Source organism: Mustela putorius, unplaced genomic scaffold (genome assembly GCF_011764305.1).
Source record: "Mustela putorius furo isolate JIRA1106 unplaced genomic scaffold, ASM1176430v1.1 tig00003853_pilon_pilon_pilon, whole genome shotgun sequence".
Taxonomy (NCBI): Eukaryota; Metazoa; Chordata; class Mammalia; order Carnivora; family Mustelidae; genus Mustela; species Mustela putorius.
This window is the reverse complement of record NW_025422005.1, coordinates 34098381-34114810: the sequence shown is the minus strand read 5'-3', so window position 1 is coordinate 34114810 and position 16430 is coordinate 34098381. Positions and strand designations below refer to the sequence as shown.

Sequence of the window (16430 nt, the reverse complement as noted above, 5' to 3'; positions counted from 1 at the left end):
ACCAACCATTACAGACTCAAATGATGAACATGATGGAACCGGCATCTGAGGACATTGAAACAGCTCTTTTAACTATGCTTCTTGTGTTTGAGGGAGAGAAAAATATGGGCATGACAAGGAGAGAAATAGGAGATTTTAAAAGATCCAGATGGAATTTCTAGAGATGAAAAGTACAGTATCTGAAAAACACAGCAGATTACACTGTAGAAGATAAGATCTAAAATGAGAAAGAAAAGACTGAAAAAAATGGACAGAGCATCCGTAGCCTGTGGGACAACAGCAAACAGTCTATTATATGCGCAGATTCTGAGTCAGGAGAAAAAGGGGAGGGGGACAAAAAATTGACAAAACATGCCAAAAAATTCCAAATTTTATTGACTATAAACCTTTAGATGGGGGCACCTGGGTGGCTCAGTGGGTTAAAGCCTCTGCCTTCGGCTCAGGTCATGATCCCAGAGTCCTGGGATCAAGCCCCAGATCGGGCTCTCTGCTCAACGGGGAGCCTACTTCCTCCTCTCTCTGCCTGCCTCTCTGCCTACTTGTGATCTCTGTCTGTCAAATAAATAAATAAATAAATAAATTTTAAAAAAACAAAAAACCTTTAGATGGAAGACATTCAATGAACCCCAAACAGAATAAACAAAGTTTGAAACCACATAAAACAAATCATTATAGGGTTTAAGAATATATACATATGGTAAAAACAAAAACAAACACAAATTCACCAAAATTCAGGATAGCGGTTACCTCAGTAGAGGATGAGGCCCCTGGTCAGAGGGGAGCACCGAGGCATCAAATGTTATTAGTGTGTGCTTCTTTTTTAAGTGGCCTAAAGGGCAAATACGTTAAACTGTATATAAGCAAACTTTTTTGCACATGATTGACATCAATAATAAAAATACAGAAAAATAAACTTCATCCATTCTCCTTCCCGTCACTTCGAACACAAGCTATTAACCTGGGAGCTATCCTTGACCTCTTTCTAGCCAACCAGATCCAACTATCCCGGGGCTGATTTTATCTCTTAAACCCTTCTACTACTCTCAGGTCACACCCTGTCCCAGCCACCATCCACTCTCTGCCACTCTCCCCTGGAATGATCTCTTCCCCTTAAGCAGAAGGAACAATCACGACTAATTCTCTCATCAGTTGGAAGGTGTCAATCTTGCCCCACTTGCTATCTGGTGCAGAGATAAGGAAATTGCCCAAGGCCACATGGGCAGAAAATGGCAGTGGCAGGATTCAAAATCTATTAATCTCACTCTGGAGCCCACAAAGCCTTTACCCCACCCATACTACCTGGCGTTGAACAAGATAATTCTGGGAAAGGCTTAGCCAAGGTCTGCGATATGGTAACCTGTAAACTTTTTCCCTTCCAGTAACTTCCTCACCTCCTTATCTTCCTCTTAGTTAGTCCTTACCACTGAGCTCAAACCCTATTTCCCAAGGGAATGCCTTCCAAACCCTTGTCCTCTTACATGCAAGTCCTTGGTATTTGTCCTCATTGCATTCCAAATGTCTGTTGTCCTTCCTCCACTAGATTGTGACCTCCACAAGGGCAGGGCCCCTTGTTGCCCAACTCTATAGTGTCTGGCACACCCCTGCCCTCTCTGGCTCCTTCCAGTTCCATTCCTTGGTGAAAGTGATGGGTCACCAACAGATCTCGCTCTTACCTCCCAACAAGCAATCTGGCCTTCTGACCCTACCAGCAGCCATGTGTATGAGCCAGGAAGGGCAGGGAATGGAGACCCGTGCTGGCCCACTGACCTTGAGATGTCCTGCTTCACAGAAGGGACCCGGTGCCCAGGTGGGAATGAGAGATACTTTGGGCTCTTGAGACCTGAGGCCACGCATTGGGTGGCCCTTCCCTTATTTATCATGTCCACTCCCCCCACTCAAGAGTTTGGGTGGAAGGCACTGAATGCCTGGTGCAGGTACACCGGGGCTACCAAGGTAACAGACCAAGGTGGCCATGCAGGAGGAGGTAAGGGTGGGGATGGGGGTCGGTCACAGGTGTCACTCTACCTGTGGGGCTTCCACAATGCCCGGAATAAATTTGAGCCCCCCGAGATTTGGCGGCTCTTCTTGGCAACACTGAGTGCTTTCAGAATGTTTAACTGTGGTCTTGATGGCCCACAGCAAGGTACTGTCATGCTCTGAGTCCTTAGTGTCCAACATAGGATATGACCAAGGGTAGATATCCAGGAAATTGAGGTCTGGCTAAGGCCCATGAGTCCTTCAGGACTGGCTCAGGCACCTCCTTTTGAGGAAGTCTTTCTTCCCTGACACACCCTTCCATTGTTCCTGTGCTCTCCACCATGAGTCCCCACAGCTCTGATGCTTCTGTAGTGGACTCAAAGAACGTTTGTTGAATGAATAGAAGCTTGCTGGTTTGACTCTCCTCTGAGCAGTTGTGTTGGTCTAGCAATCTGTCTGGAATTCTTTTCTCTTCATTCACCTGCTCAGTTTATTCCAACACTTAAGGGATTAGTAAATATTACATACACTCACTGAGCTCAAGGGTGACCTCCTCCAGAAAGCCTCTCTGACCTTCCCTTTAGGTGTTCCTCCTCTCCATGGCCACCACACCTAGGTGGACTTCTCAGCCCCTAGATCAAGATGATCCCTTGGCCACAGGACCTGATTCATATCTCTGCGGCTATCACCTGGCAGCGTTCGGCAACAATCCCAATTCTGATTGGGATCCCAGCTCTGCCACCTGAGTTTAGGCAAGTCCCTCTTAGTTTGCCAGCCAGTGGAATGGCTGGCTGAGAAGTCTAGAAATGAGACTCAAAACCACCTGAATACTCAGGATAGCTATTATGCTCTCAACCCTACAGGAGGGAAAAGGGCAGGACAGAGCCATTAATACCTGGTATTTGGTAGCCCAGGTAGCGGTTAGGGGAGAAGAGGAAGTTACAGTAGGCTTTGTCCTTCTCCACCCCAGTCTTCTGTCCTCCACCCCAAGTCACCTAGAAAACAGAGCCTGAAACAAGAACTAAGTACTTGTGTTTTATTTGAGAGGTGCAAACCCAGGACACCGAGTGAGAAAAGGGAAGCAAGGCAGGGAAGAACTGATGGTAATGCAAACTGATAGCAGTTGGGTCCTGCTTCATGACAAGCCTTGAAGAAACACAGCAGGTGTGTCCAATGGCTACTCGGGCAATCCTCCCATTGGAGAAACAGTACCTTGCAGCTCCCGAGGAAAGGGAGGGAAGAAGGTACTTGATCCGCCTGAGTCTCTCCCATCTCCCATTAATTAAATGTTATTTCAGGAGCATTTACTCCCCCAGACTTCTGGGCCGCTAATATAGCAACCTGAGATGCCAGATCCCATGCCCTGCAGTGTGGCATTCCATCCAAGTCTCGAAGCTATAGGAGAAACAATCTCTGGACATGTGGCTGGTGAGTGCCAAAGAGAATCTGATTCAGTACCTAAGATGGGTCCAAAACAGTCCAACACTGTTTTTCTTGTGTACCAGATGAGGAAACATGGCATAGTGACCAAACACCTTTTCCCAGGTCACATGGCTAGTAAGTGGTAAGTAAATTCAGGATTTAAACATAGTCTGGTTCTGGAAACTATAGAAGACCAAGATAAGGAAGTTGGATTTTATGTAGCAGGTGAAGGAAAGTAGCTGAAGAGTTTCAGGCTGGGCAGTGACACAAGATAAAGAGCTTTTGGATAAAGCTCCCAATCTCTACTTTCCTTCGCTTTCCCATGTGGCTAACCTTGGCAAAAGTAGGTGGCCCCAGAGAGGCGAGGGCACGCAAGACAGTTCCAAGGAGTCTCTGACTGGGTCCAGAGCTCATATAGGCTTTAACACCACCTCATAATCTTTCTCTGTCTTCATCGAAGCCTATTCCTACTGAAGACTATCTGGTCAGAGGCAGGCGAGATCTGGGTAGAGAAACCAAGATGAGGAGAGGAGATTCGTCTAAAGACCAGCAGCAGGAGGACCAGCCATCTGTCCACTGCTGGCCTGGAGGTCTGGGGATCCTGGCACCCGTTGGTGAATCCTTCGGTGTTGCCTGAGATGGTCAGATCTCATGAATTGTCGGCCGCATTGATCACATCTATGTGGTCGGTATCTGGTGTGTATCCGCATATGTCGTCCAAGCTCATCAGAACGGAAAAAAGACCACATACAGCTTTCCCACATGCATTTATAGGGCCTCTCACCTGTGGGGAGGTGACAAGGGACAGAAGAAATTAAGTAGAAGAACATGCCAGCAGGTGCTTAGAAAGGGGTCTGACTCTATTGAGGAAGAGCAGTCAAGGTTGAGAAACCAAGAGAAAACCAAGGGAAAGGAGCAAGGAGGCAACAAGACCAGCAGTCCCATGATTCTGGCATGGTCACACTAGGTAGCAGGAAAGCACATTGGTGGGGCCAATACAGTTTGACCCCAAGCTTGAAAGATAACAAGCTAATCCCAAGCCATTACAAACCAGTGGTCTAGCACAAATCTAAAGCCCAGAGACTCCTCTACCCCACCCAACCTTATCCCACCTATCTGAACACCTCATTCACCTGTGTGTTTGCGTTGGTGACTCACAAGGTGGGAGCGCTTAGTATAAGCTTTTCCACAGCTTTCATATTGGCAGCAGTAAGGCCTTGAAACCGGGGATCTCCTCCTGAGAGCCCTTTCCTGGGACCTGGAGTTCCGCTCTGCTTTCAGGGGGGCATGCATGCGCTGCTTGGGTAAGGGGTCTTCCTGGGAGCCTGGCTGGCTGAGAGAGTCCTGGGATTCTAAAGCCAGAAATGATGGGGACCCAGCTGGGCTCATCCTAAAGTCATGGGGTTCTTTAGGGGGCAACATCTGAGTCAAAGAAGGAAGCATTGCCTGGGTCTCAGTAGAAGGCATGGTTGGGACCAGTAACATTTTAGGTGTTAAAGAGTCTCTGTTAGAAGGTACTGTGGGGGGGCCAGAATAAGGCATTGATGGAACATTGATGTGGGATGTCACTGAGATTCCACTGGGAGCTGAAACTGGAGGCCCACTGCGGGGCATCCTTAGATTCCCACCAAAGGTCATGGCCACCCCTGGAGTACTGGGCTCTCCTAAGGGCATCATCTGGGGCCCCCTGAAAATCACCATGCCTGGCTGGGAGGGAGACATTCCCTCACAGTAAATCATCTGGGAAGGAGTGCGAGTCACTTGGGAGCAGTAGCTCACACCATGCTCAGGCAGCATCATACTGAACTGTGGCCCCATTTCACTTGCATTCTGCCTGGGAGCCTCAGCTAAGGCCAAAGGGATCCTCTCCAGCTCTGTGCACGGAAGGAAGTAGTGAATGCCTGATGTGCCATCATTCCAAGAGGTATGCACTCCACTGCGTCTAGGAGATGGAGACATGTCCAAGATGGACATTGACTTCTCAGTATCCTTGAAGAGAGAGAAGTGAAATTCACCCCTAGTTCAAATTCCAATTCCACATGTCCCTCCTTCCCAACTCCAATCCCTCTTTCCCATCTCCGGACTCCACCCTTATCCAGCCTCCAAGATCTTTTGCCTGAATTATCCCAGCACCAGGCCATTCTCCTGGGTGGACTTTCTAAGAAGCAAGTCTAGCTGACAGGAGCACAGTGGAAGCCTGGACGGGACACATGCCACTTTTCCTCCTTGTCATGTTCATGTCAAAAAAAAAGAACCAAGAGAGCAAATAAAATATTCTATATTTTAGCCTATAGCCTATAGCTTCAGTAAAAGTCTGAGAAAACCTTCAAAGATATCTTTAAGTGTAAGGGTGAAAGAACATACAAAATTGGCCTAAGTGCAGAAAGCCACAAGAGTGGGAAGAATTGAGGGTTCAGATGGGTCATGACTCTAGTCAAACTTAGAAAGCATCTGCAAATATTTACTTACAGAAGAGGGTCTGAACCGAGTTGGAACTGCAGAGGACAAGTCTGAGATCAACACCGGAGGAGGTAAGGAAAAGAGGACGATTTTTAACAAGGGTAGGAGATGAGCTTGGAAGTCAAGAGGCGGTATTCCTGGAAGACTGACTGGTGTAAAGGGAAATAAAGAAGAGATGGGCAGTAGAATCTCTTGAAACAGGACAAGATCCAGGAAATATTTTTAAAGCTGTCCATCACTGTAGCATTAGAGAGAGCTCTTGCTGAAAATCCTGATTTCTCACAATATTATTTTGAAACTATCTTAATGAATAGTTTCCCATCTATCCCTCCACTGCGACAGTCCAGAAAAGGCCAATCCATTCAAATAAGAAAACCAAAACGTAAGTAAAAAATACAGTATCCACAGAAGATACTAAAACACCAAGAGAAATTGAATATTGCAATCTCAAAAAACCAAAACAAACAAACAAAATAAATCAGGGCTCCTGGGTGGCTCAGTTGGTTAAGCATCTGCCTTCAGGTCAGGTCATGATCCCAGGGGGTCCTTGGATGGATCCCAGCATCTTCTCCCTCTGTCCCTCCCCCACTGCTTCTCCTTCTCCCTCTGCACACACACCCCCACCCCAACTCAGGCTCAGGCACTTGCTTCTCCCGCTTTCTTTCTCTCTCTCAAATAAATAAATAAAATCTTAAAGAAATTGACTGGGAAAAATGTTGCCACAGATCAAGGAAAAATGAGCATCGTTCACACACACACACAAAAAGAAAGCAAACTTAAGAAAGCAATTCCGGCTTTTACACCAATTACAGAAACATCACAGAACAGAGATAGCGGAATTCAAAGAAGTTATGTCCAGATAACAAGTTATATTAGAGGGGAGCAGGGGAGACAATGATAAGGGGCATGGAGGGGGCTTCTGCAGTGGTGGCAGTGTTTCACAGATCTTCACTGTGTAATCATCCATTAGGCTGTACACTTATATCCACTTCTCTGTTATTTTTCATTAAAATAGTTTCAAAATAATATTGTAAGAAATTGGGATTTTCAGCAAGTGAAAAATGCCATTTTAAAAATCAGAGTAGAGGCACCTCAGGGACTCAGTTGCTAAGCTTTTGCCTTTAGCTCAGGTCATGATCTCAGGGTCCTAGGATTGAGCCCCGCGTGCTCCCTGTTCAGCAGGAAGCCGGCTTCTCCCTCACCCTCTACCCCGCCTTGTGTTCCCTCTCTCACTGTTTCTCTGTCAAATAAATAGATAAAATCTTTCATAATTAATTAGTTAATTAATTTAAAATCAGAATAAATTAAGCAAAAATAACGGTGAATTTCAATAGGAAATATTCTGTACATTTTCCCTCCCAAGAGGGAATTTGTAGCTGTGAATGCTTATAATAATAATAAAAAAAATCTCAATTCAACATCTAGCTTTACACCTTAAGGAACTAAAAAAAAGAACAAACTAACCCCAAAGCTGGCAGAAGGAAGGAAATATTAGAAAAAATATCAATGAAACCAAGAACTGGTTCTTCAGAGAGATTAACAAATTGCCAAACCTTTAGCTAGACTGGCCAAGAAAAATGTGAAAGCGAGGACATTACTACCCATTTTACAGAAACGAAAAAGATTATGAGAGTACTATGAACAATTTCATTCCAACAGTTTGGATAACCTAAATGATATGGATAAATACCTACAAAGACAAAAATCTACTAACACTGAATCATGAAGAAGTAGAAAATCTATACAGACCCATAACTAGTAAAGAGACTGAATCAGTAATCAAAACCCTCTAGGACAAAGAAAAACCCTGAACTTGATGGCTTATGGTGAATTCTAAATATTTAAGGAAGGATATCAATGCTTCTCAAATTCTTTCAAAAAATTGAAGAAGAGGGAATACTTGCTACCTCATTCCGGCATTGCCTTGATACCAAAGCCAGGCAAAGACATCACAAGTGAACTAAACAACATCTTTCATGAATACAGATACCAAAAAAATCCTTTAAAAAAAATTCAGCAAACCAAATCCACCAGCATATTAATCAGATTATACAACATAACCAAGTGGAATTTATTCCAGGAAGACAAGGCTGATTCAGCATCTGAAAATCAAAGTAAAATAAAGGGGGGAGAAAGCAGAAAAAGCACTTGAAACAATACAATACCCTTTCGTGATTAAGGAAAAAACTCAAAAAAACAAAGAATAGAAAGAAACTTCCAAGTTGATAAAAGGCATTTATGAAAAACCCATAGCTTATAGCATATTCATGATGAAAGACTGAAGGCTCTTTAAGATCAAGAAAACAAGGATGGCCACTTTGACCATTTTTTAAAAAAATGTTCTGCCCCTATACCTTTTTATTATTTATTTATTTATTTATTTGCCAGGGAGAGAGAGAGAGAGAGCACGTGCGCACAAGTGGACAGAGTGGCAGGTGGCCGAGAGAGAAGCAGGCTCCCTGCTGAGCAAAGATCCCCCCTCCCCCTATGTGGGGCTTGATCTCAGGACTCTGAGATCACGACCTGAGCTGAAAGCAGCAGCTAAACCGACTGAGCCACCCAGGCATCCCCACTTTGACCATTTTTATTTCACATTGTATTGGAAGTTCTAACCAGAGCAATCAGATAAGAAAAACAAAAGGCACCTGTATTGGAAAAGAAGTGAACTGTCTGTTCCCAGATGATATGATCATATATGTGGAAAACCAAAGGATTACACATACACCTGTTAAAACTAGCAAATTCAGTAGTAAGAGTCATTTTATAAAAGATTGTTTATTTATTTATTTATTTATTTGAGAGAGTGAGTAAACACATGTGTCAGAGAGGGGTAGAGGAAGAGGGAGATAATCTCAAGCAGACTGCACTGAGTGTGGAGCCCAACTCAGGATTCCATCCCATGACCCTGAGGATCATGACTGAGCTGAACCCAAGAGTCAGACACTTAACCAACTGAGCCACCCAGGCACCCCATAAGTAGTAAGATTCAAATTCAAGGCATGAGTAGATACTTTTCCAAAGAAGACATCCAGAAGGCTAACAGACTCATGAAAAGATGCTCACCATCATTCAGCATCAGGGAAATACAAACCAAAACCAGGATGAGATACCATCTCACACCTGTCAGAATGGCTAAAATTAACAAGAGAAGAAACAACAGGTGTTGGCGAGGATGCTGAGAAAGGGAAATCCTCTTGCACTGTTGTGGGAATGCAAACTGGAACAGCCACTCAGTAGAACAGTATGGAGGTTCCTCAAAAAGTTAAAAATAGAGCTACCCTATGACCCAGCAACTGCACTACTGGGTATTCACCCAAAGTACACAAAATACAGATTCAAACGGGTACGTGCACCCCATGTTTATATCAGCATTAGCAACAACAGCCAAAATTGGGGGATATATATCTATCTCAATCACACAGTGGAATATTACTCAGCCATCAAAAAGAATGAAATCTTGGGGGTACCTGTGTGGCTCAGTCAGTTAAGTGATTGACTCTTCACTTCAGCTCAGGTCATGACTTCAGGGTCATGAGATCAGGCTCCAGATGGGTCTCTGCACTGGGTGTGGAACTTGCTTAAGATTCTCTCTCTCCCTCTCCCTCTGCCCTTTTCCCCATCTCCCTCTTCCTCTCTTAAAGAAAGAAAAAGGAAAAGGAAAGAAAAAAATCCTGCCATTTGCAATGATGTGGATGGACCTAGAGTGTATTACACTAAATGAAATTAGTCAGAGAAAGACAAATTACCATATAATCTCATTCATGTGTGGAATTTAAGAAAGAAAACAGGGCATCTGTGTGGCTCAGTTGGTTAAGTGTCTGCTTTGGCTCAGGTTATGATATCTGGGTCCTGGGATGGAGCCCCACATCGGGCTCCCTGCTCAGTCAGGAGACTACTTCTCCTGCTCCCTCTATTACTCTCCTGCCAGTGTTCTCTCTCTCTCTCTCTCTCAAAAATCAATCTTTAAAGAACAACAACAAAAAAAGGAAACAGTGAACAAATGGGAAGCAGGGAAAAAAGGAGAGAGGGAAACAGACCATAAGAGATTCTTACTGAGACAGAACAAACTGAGGTTTGAGGGCAGGGAGGTGGTGGGGATGGGCTAGTTGGGTGGTATTAAGGAGGGCACTTGTGATGAGCACGGGGTGTTATATGTAATTATATATTATATATATTCAGTCATATGAATCACTGAATTCTACTTTTTTTAAAGATTTTATATATTTGTCATAGGGAGAGCAAGAGCACTTAAGCAAGGGGAGCAGCAGGCAGAGGGAGAAGTAGGCTCCCCACTGAGCAAGGAGCACGACCATGGACTTGATTCCAGGACCTTGGCATCATGACCCAAGCTGAAGGCAGACGTTTAACTGACTGAGACACCCAGGTGTCCCTGAATTCTACTCCTGAAACCAATATTGTACTGTAAGTTAACTAAGTAAAATTCAAATTAAAAAAAAAAAATTGGGGATGCCTGGATCGCTCAATCGGTTAAACAACTGCCTTCGGCTCAGGCCATGATTCCAGGGTCCTGGGATCAAGTCCTGCATCAGGCTCTTTGCTCGGAGCCTGCTTCTCTCTCCGCTTCTGCCTGCCGACACTCTGCCTGCTTATGTGCTCTCTCTCTGTCTTTCTCTCTCTCTGACAAATAAATAATAAAATCTTTAAAAAAATAAAAATAAAAATCAATTAAAAAATAAAAAAGATTCAAATTCAATACACAAAAATCAGTTGTTTCTATACACTGACAATAAACTATCTGTAAAGGGAATTACAAAATCAATTTAATGGATAATAGCATCAAAAAGAATTAAATATTTAGAAATAACCAAGGAGGTTAACTTAATCACTGAAAACTACAAAATATTACTGAAAGAAATTAAAGACAAAATAAACGGAGACACATCTTAGTGTTCCTGGATTGTAAGACTTTAATAGTTATGATGTCAATGCTAAGTATAATAACCTACATATTCCATACAACCTCTTACCAAAATACCTTTTTTGCAAGAATAATCTACCCCCTAAAATTCATATGGAATTGCAAGGGACCCCAAATAGCCAAAAACAATCTTGAAAAAGAACAAAATTGGAAAATTCACACTTCCTGATTTCAAAACTTACTACAAAGCTAAGTCATCAAAACAATGTAAGATTGGCATTAACTATAGACCTATTCATCAACAAAAGGAATAGAGCCCAGAAATAAACCCCCATACATATGATCAAATGATTTTCAACAAGGGTGCCTAGATCGTTCAATGGAGGAAAGGACAGCCTTTTAAATAAATGGTGCTGGCAAAGCGGGATATCCACGTGCCAAAGAATGAAAGGCCTTTACTTAATACTACATATGAAAATTGATTCAAAATGGATCAAAGACCTCCACACAAGAGCTAAACTATAACTCTTAGAAGAAACATAAGGGGAAAGCTTCATGACGTTGGATTTGGTAATGATTTCTCGGATATGAAACTAAAGGCATGGCAACAGAAGAAGAAAAGAGAAGCTGAATTTCATCAAATTAAAATCTTTTGTGCATCAAAAGACACCACCAGCAGAGTTATAAGGGCAACCCGCAGAAGGGGAGAATACATCTGCAAATCACATATCTAACAGAGACTAATATCTGGAAGATATAGGGAGCTCCTAGAACTTAACCCAAAACAAACAACCCAATTCAAAAATGGGCAAGGGACTTAACTAGACTTTTCTCCAAGGATATACAAATGTCCAATAAACCAATGAAAGATGCTCAACATAACCAGCCATTAGGGAAATGCAAACCAAAGCCACAATGTGATACCACTTCACACCCGTTTGATTGTTACCAAAAACAAAAACAAAAAGCCCCATAGTGATGGCAAGACATGGAAAAATTAGAACCCTCGTGCACTGATGGCAGCAATGTAAAATGGTGCAGCCACTATGGAAAAAAGAGTAGGACAGCCCTTCAACAAATTAAAAATAAAATTACTTTATGATGTAACAATTCCACTTCTGGTATCTCCCTACAAGAATTGAAAGCAGGGACTGAAACAGGTATTTGTATGCCCATATTCGGGGCAGCAGAATTCATCAAAGCCAAAATGTAGAAGCAACCCAAAGTGTCTATCAGCAGATGAACGGATGAACAAACTGGGGCATATACCTAAAATGTTCTATTATTCAGCCTTTAAAAAAAAAAAAAGAGGAAATTCTGATACATACTTCAACATGAATGAGCCTGGAAGACATTAAGCTAAGTCGAATAAGCTGGTCACAAAAGGACAAAAAAAATGTATGGTTCCATTCATAGGAGATATTTAAGGAAGTCAAATTCAAAGAGACAAAGTAGAATGGTGATTGCCTGTCAGGGATATGGGCAGGCTGGCATTGGGAAGTTACTTTTTATTGGTTGAAGAGTTTCAGTTTGGAAGGCAGAGGAACATAGTGAAGGGAGGGAAAAACTGCAGGAGACTCTTTTTTTTTTTTTAATGATATTAATCTATTTGACAGAGAGAGAGAGATCGTAAGTAGGCAGAGAGAGAGAGGGGGAAGCAGGCCCCCCATTGAGCAGAGAGCCCAACGGTGGGGCTTGATCCCAGGACCCTGGGACCATGACCCAAGCTGAAGGCAGAGGCTTAACCCACTGAGCCACCCAGGCGCCCCCCACAGGGGACTCTTAAAGGAAACAAACTGAGGGTTGCTACATGGAGGGATGGGGGAACTGGGTGATGGACATGGGACGGTGTCCCCGGTTGTAATGAGCACTGGGTATTATAGAAGACTGATGAATTACAGCCCCTAAAACAAATAATACATCATATGTTCATTAATTAAATTTAAATTTAAAAAATAAAAATAAAAGAGTTTCAATTTGGGAAGATGAAAAAAGTTGTGAGGATTAATAGTGGGGATGGTCGCACAGAAATGTGGTATGACTAATGCCACTAATTATACACTTAAACATGGTTATAATGATATTTTTGTTATGTAGATTTTACCACACTTTAAATGTCTAAAAAAGGTCCTACTGGCCAAACTTGTGACAATTTGAGAATCAAAAAGAATAATGACTACTCGTTTTAACAGAAGCTTTGAACATTGTGATTTGAAGTGAAAATTAAGTGTTTTTTTTAATCTCTTTCTGGTAGGAAACATTTCAAAATCACCAGAAGAGTCCAATGGTTTAAGAAAAATCCTGCTTTACAGAAGAACACAGACTAATAAATGTAAAAGGAGTGGTAGAATTGGAAAATCATTATTTTACAACCCTTCATAAAACTTTCAATTAAGGGGGGTGCCTGGGTGGCTCAGTGGGTTAAGCCTCTGCCTTCGGCTCAGGTCATGGTCCCAGGGTCCTGGGATCGAGCCCTACATCGGGCTCTCTGCTGAGCAGGGAGCCTGCTTCCCCCCGTCTCTGTGCCTTCCTCTCCGCCTACTTGTGATCTCTGTCTGTTAAATAAATTTAAAAAAAATTAAAAAAAAAAAACTTTCGATTAAGGAAAAATTAACATTTGGTTGACACCAATAGGTGACTGATTGGTGGGGAACCGCGCATTTGGATCTAGGATCTATCCAAGATAATGTTACACAGATTACTTTCTGACCACAAGGCTAAAAGTTAAGTTTGAATCAGGAGATCAATCAGGCTTTTCACTAACTTAATTCAAGGGCCAAGCCTAGTGTGACCCAAACGTGGGGATCCAGATTCATCTCTGATGAAGAAGGAGTCTACCATACCCATGAGACCTTCTTCAGGAATCCAATGAAGCTTAAGGTCTAAGTTCAGTTTAGAAATGGATCCAAGAGCCAGAGGATCAAGCTAAATTATACCAGGAGAATGCAAGATGATAAATCCGGAAGAAGAAGAGCCCACAAGACCAAAGACAGGATCATGAAAAATGGAAAGTCAGTCTGGAAAAAAGAAAACTACTCTAATTTCAAAGAAACTCAAGAGATTGAACAACCAGATGTGGCGTGTGGTTTTAAACCAGATCCTGGTTTGGACATAGTATTGTAAAGCACATTTTAGGCACAACTAGGGAAATCTGAAAACAAATTACATTTAAGATGATATTAAGAAATTAGAATTCTGTTGGGGAGGGTATGTGCTTTGGTGAGTACTGTGAAGTGTGTAAACCTGGCAATTCACAGACCTGTACCCCTGGGGATAAAAATATACTGGGGCGCCTGGGTGGCTCAGTGGGTTAAAGCCTCTGCCTTCGGCTCGGGTCATGATCCCAGGATCCTTGGATCAGGTCCCAGATCGGGCTCTCAGCTCAGCGGGGAGCCTGCTTCCTCCTCTCTCTCTGCCTGACTCTGCCTACTTGTGATCTCTGTCAAATAAATAAATAAAATCTTAAAAATATATATATATTATATGTTTATAAAAAATAAATAAAAAATTTAAAAAAAAGAAATTAGAATTCTGGTAGGTTTGAAAATGTTCTGACTATGAAAGAAAATAATTTTCTTTCACCCTAGAAGGGTTGGGGAGAAACTGTCTCATTCACCACTATACGCAGCTCGCATAAAGCAAGCACATAACAGGCTCCAGATAATGTCTATCAGGTGGGTATTTCTGGGGCGCTCAGCCCCCCTTTTCCTCCCTCTCAGTGACGGCCCTCTTTTATTTTCATGATCCTTCACAGGCAGACTTCTTTGGAAATGCTTAAAATATACACCTTCACCACTACCTTGCCTAGTTATTCCCCCAAATTCGATTTGGCCCCCATTTCTCCACAGAAAACAGCTCTCATGAAGGTCATCAACGACCTTCGCGTCACTAAATCCAAACACTTGTCAGACCCCTTCTTGCTTGACCTCTCCGGAGCTCCTGAGACTACTGACCACACTCTGCTTCAAATGCCTTCCTCCTGCGGCCTTGGGAACACATTTTGTCACACTTTCTTGGTTTTTCTCCTTCTTCCTCAACCACCTCCACAGGTTTCCCATACTGCCTACTTTCCAGGCAATCTTTCTCATGCTAATGATCCATTTAGGTTTATATTCCACTTATTCTAGACCAGTAGCTCCAGGGCAGAAATCTCCGCAATCTTCCAACTGCCTACTGCTCAGTCCACGTGGATAGCCCAAAGGCTCATCCCTCAATGGACTGGTTCTAAAACTCATCCTAACTCACCCCCTCCCCGCAAGCCTGTTCTTCTCATCCTTTGCTCTCTCACAAAATGTCACTATTCTTGCCCAGTCGTGCAGGCCAGAGATCCAATAAGGTGTCCCCGATGACTCCTTCACCGCCTAGATGCAAGTTAATGACCAGTTTTTGTGGTGTCCACCTCCAAAACATGTCCAAGACCTATTTGGTTTTCTCAACGTTCACCCTCACCTTCCTAGTGAGGCTGCCACCTTGGTTCTCACTTGGATCATCACAGCAGCTTTCCAGCAATCACCTGGAATTCTGCCCACCTATCAGGGCAACTCTTTACAAAATGCAAATCTAATCACAACAGATCACATTTAAATTCCTCAGAGGCTTCCTATGGGCTATGGCCCTGCAGGACCTTCCGTTAGGTGGGATCTCCGCCTCCCTCCCCTTGGGCCACTCACCCATCACTCTCTTGGCCTTAGTTCTAAGTCCATCTCTCACTTCCTCCCAAGGCTGATTCCCTTCCTGTCTCTGGTCTCAGACCCTGCAAACCCTTCACCTAGCCAGTTCCCCAGGTCCAGACCAAATCCTCAGCTGTCTTCCCCACCTCCTAAATCAACTCAAAGACCTCTGCTATTTGTTCCCATGGCCCCCGTTCTTCTCCCTCATAGTAATTTGTACGTGTCCAGTCATTCAGCTACTTATTAATATAATAGCATAGTATCCTGCAGTAAGCTCACCCGAACGTCTTGGCAAAGGCCTGCTACTTACTAATTTTTTCCTCCCTGCTTGCTTCCTACTGACAGAAATCTAACTCTGTCTTCTTTCCTGGATATTCAGGTATCCAGGGCGTTCCCAGGTCCTCTTTACCCCCAGGGCCCAGCACAGGCGCTAACGCTGGGTGAATATTAATTGCATAAACGTCACATCATTTATGTCCGCGATCTCCCATCCCTCCCCTTCCCAACCCTACCCTCACACTTCTGATACCTCAGATTTCTGCTTCCCTCCACCCACCACCCACCCCCCCGACGCCCGGCCCTGGGGCTGACGTCTGGACTCACCTGTACAAGCTGATGCTGAGGCGGCTGCCACTGTATCTGCATCTCCGCCTCCCGCTCCATCTCAGCCTGGGATGGGCTGCACATCAGGACGGCGTGCGGGTCCAGGCCCACGCCAGATCACAGCTGAGACGCTCCGGCTCGGCGTCGCAGGTCAAGCGCCCCGCCACCACCACGCCACAATCACAATTGCCTAGCTCAGCTTCTACTTCTCACCTAGCCGGGGGGGCGGAGCCAAGGGCCGCACCCACAGACCCACCCATCAGCAGCCGCCCCACCCCGCCCCGCTGCAGGGGGCACCCAGGTCCTGCCCGGACACGACAGGGTCACTAACAGGGGACCTCAGACCGTCACCACACCTTGTGTCTGAAGTCTGCCTCTACCCGATTTACCCCATTGGCCCTTCAGTCTGAGCATCTCTT

At 44.0% G+C, this 16430-nt stretch overlaps 1 protein-coding gene across 2 annotated transcripts; it reads right to left on the bottom strand.

Annotated features, from left to right (window-relative positions):
- Positions 1 to 3010: 3010 nt before the first annotated feature.
- On the bottom strand, positions 3011 to 16118 carry KLF17 (Kruppel like factor 17). 2 transcript variants are annotated; one of them, XM_004740509.2, is made up of 3 exons: positions 16012 to 16118; positions 4533 to 5388; positions 3011 to 4183 (listed from the first exon to the last, which is right to left on the bottom strand). In XM_004740509.2, the coding sequence occupies exons 1-3, from the start codon at positions 16093 to 16095 to the stop codon at positions 3939 to 3941; spliced, it is 1185 nt and encodes a 394-aa protein (XP_004740566.1). In that variant the 5' UTR covers positions 16096 to 16118; the 3' UTR covers positions 3011 to 3938. The 2 variants fall into 2 exon arrangements, 1 of the variants encoding a protein (XP_004740566.1); XR_006601589.1 differs by lacking the exon at positions 4533 to 5388 and having other exon boundaries at positions 4096 to 4183.
- Between the last annotated feature and the right edge of the window lie 312 nt (positions 16119 to 16430).

Excerpts from the sequence above, each read along its gene's own strand:
- KLF17 (XM_004740509.2), bottom strand. The coding sequence starts at position 16,095 with ATGTGCAGCCCATCCCAGGCTGAGATGGAGCGGGAGGCGGAGATGCAG. Across the intron at positions 5,389-16,011 it reads CTCAGCATCAGCTTGTACAG|GATACTGAGAAGTCAATGTC; the intron begins GTGAGTCCAGAC and ends TCTCTCTTCAAG. Across the intron at positions 4,184-4,532 it reads TCACCAACGCAAACACACAG|GTGAGAGGCCCTATAAATGC; the intron begins GTGAATGAGGTG and ends ACCTCCCCACAG.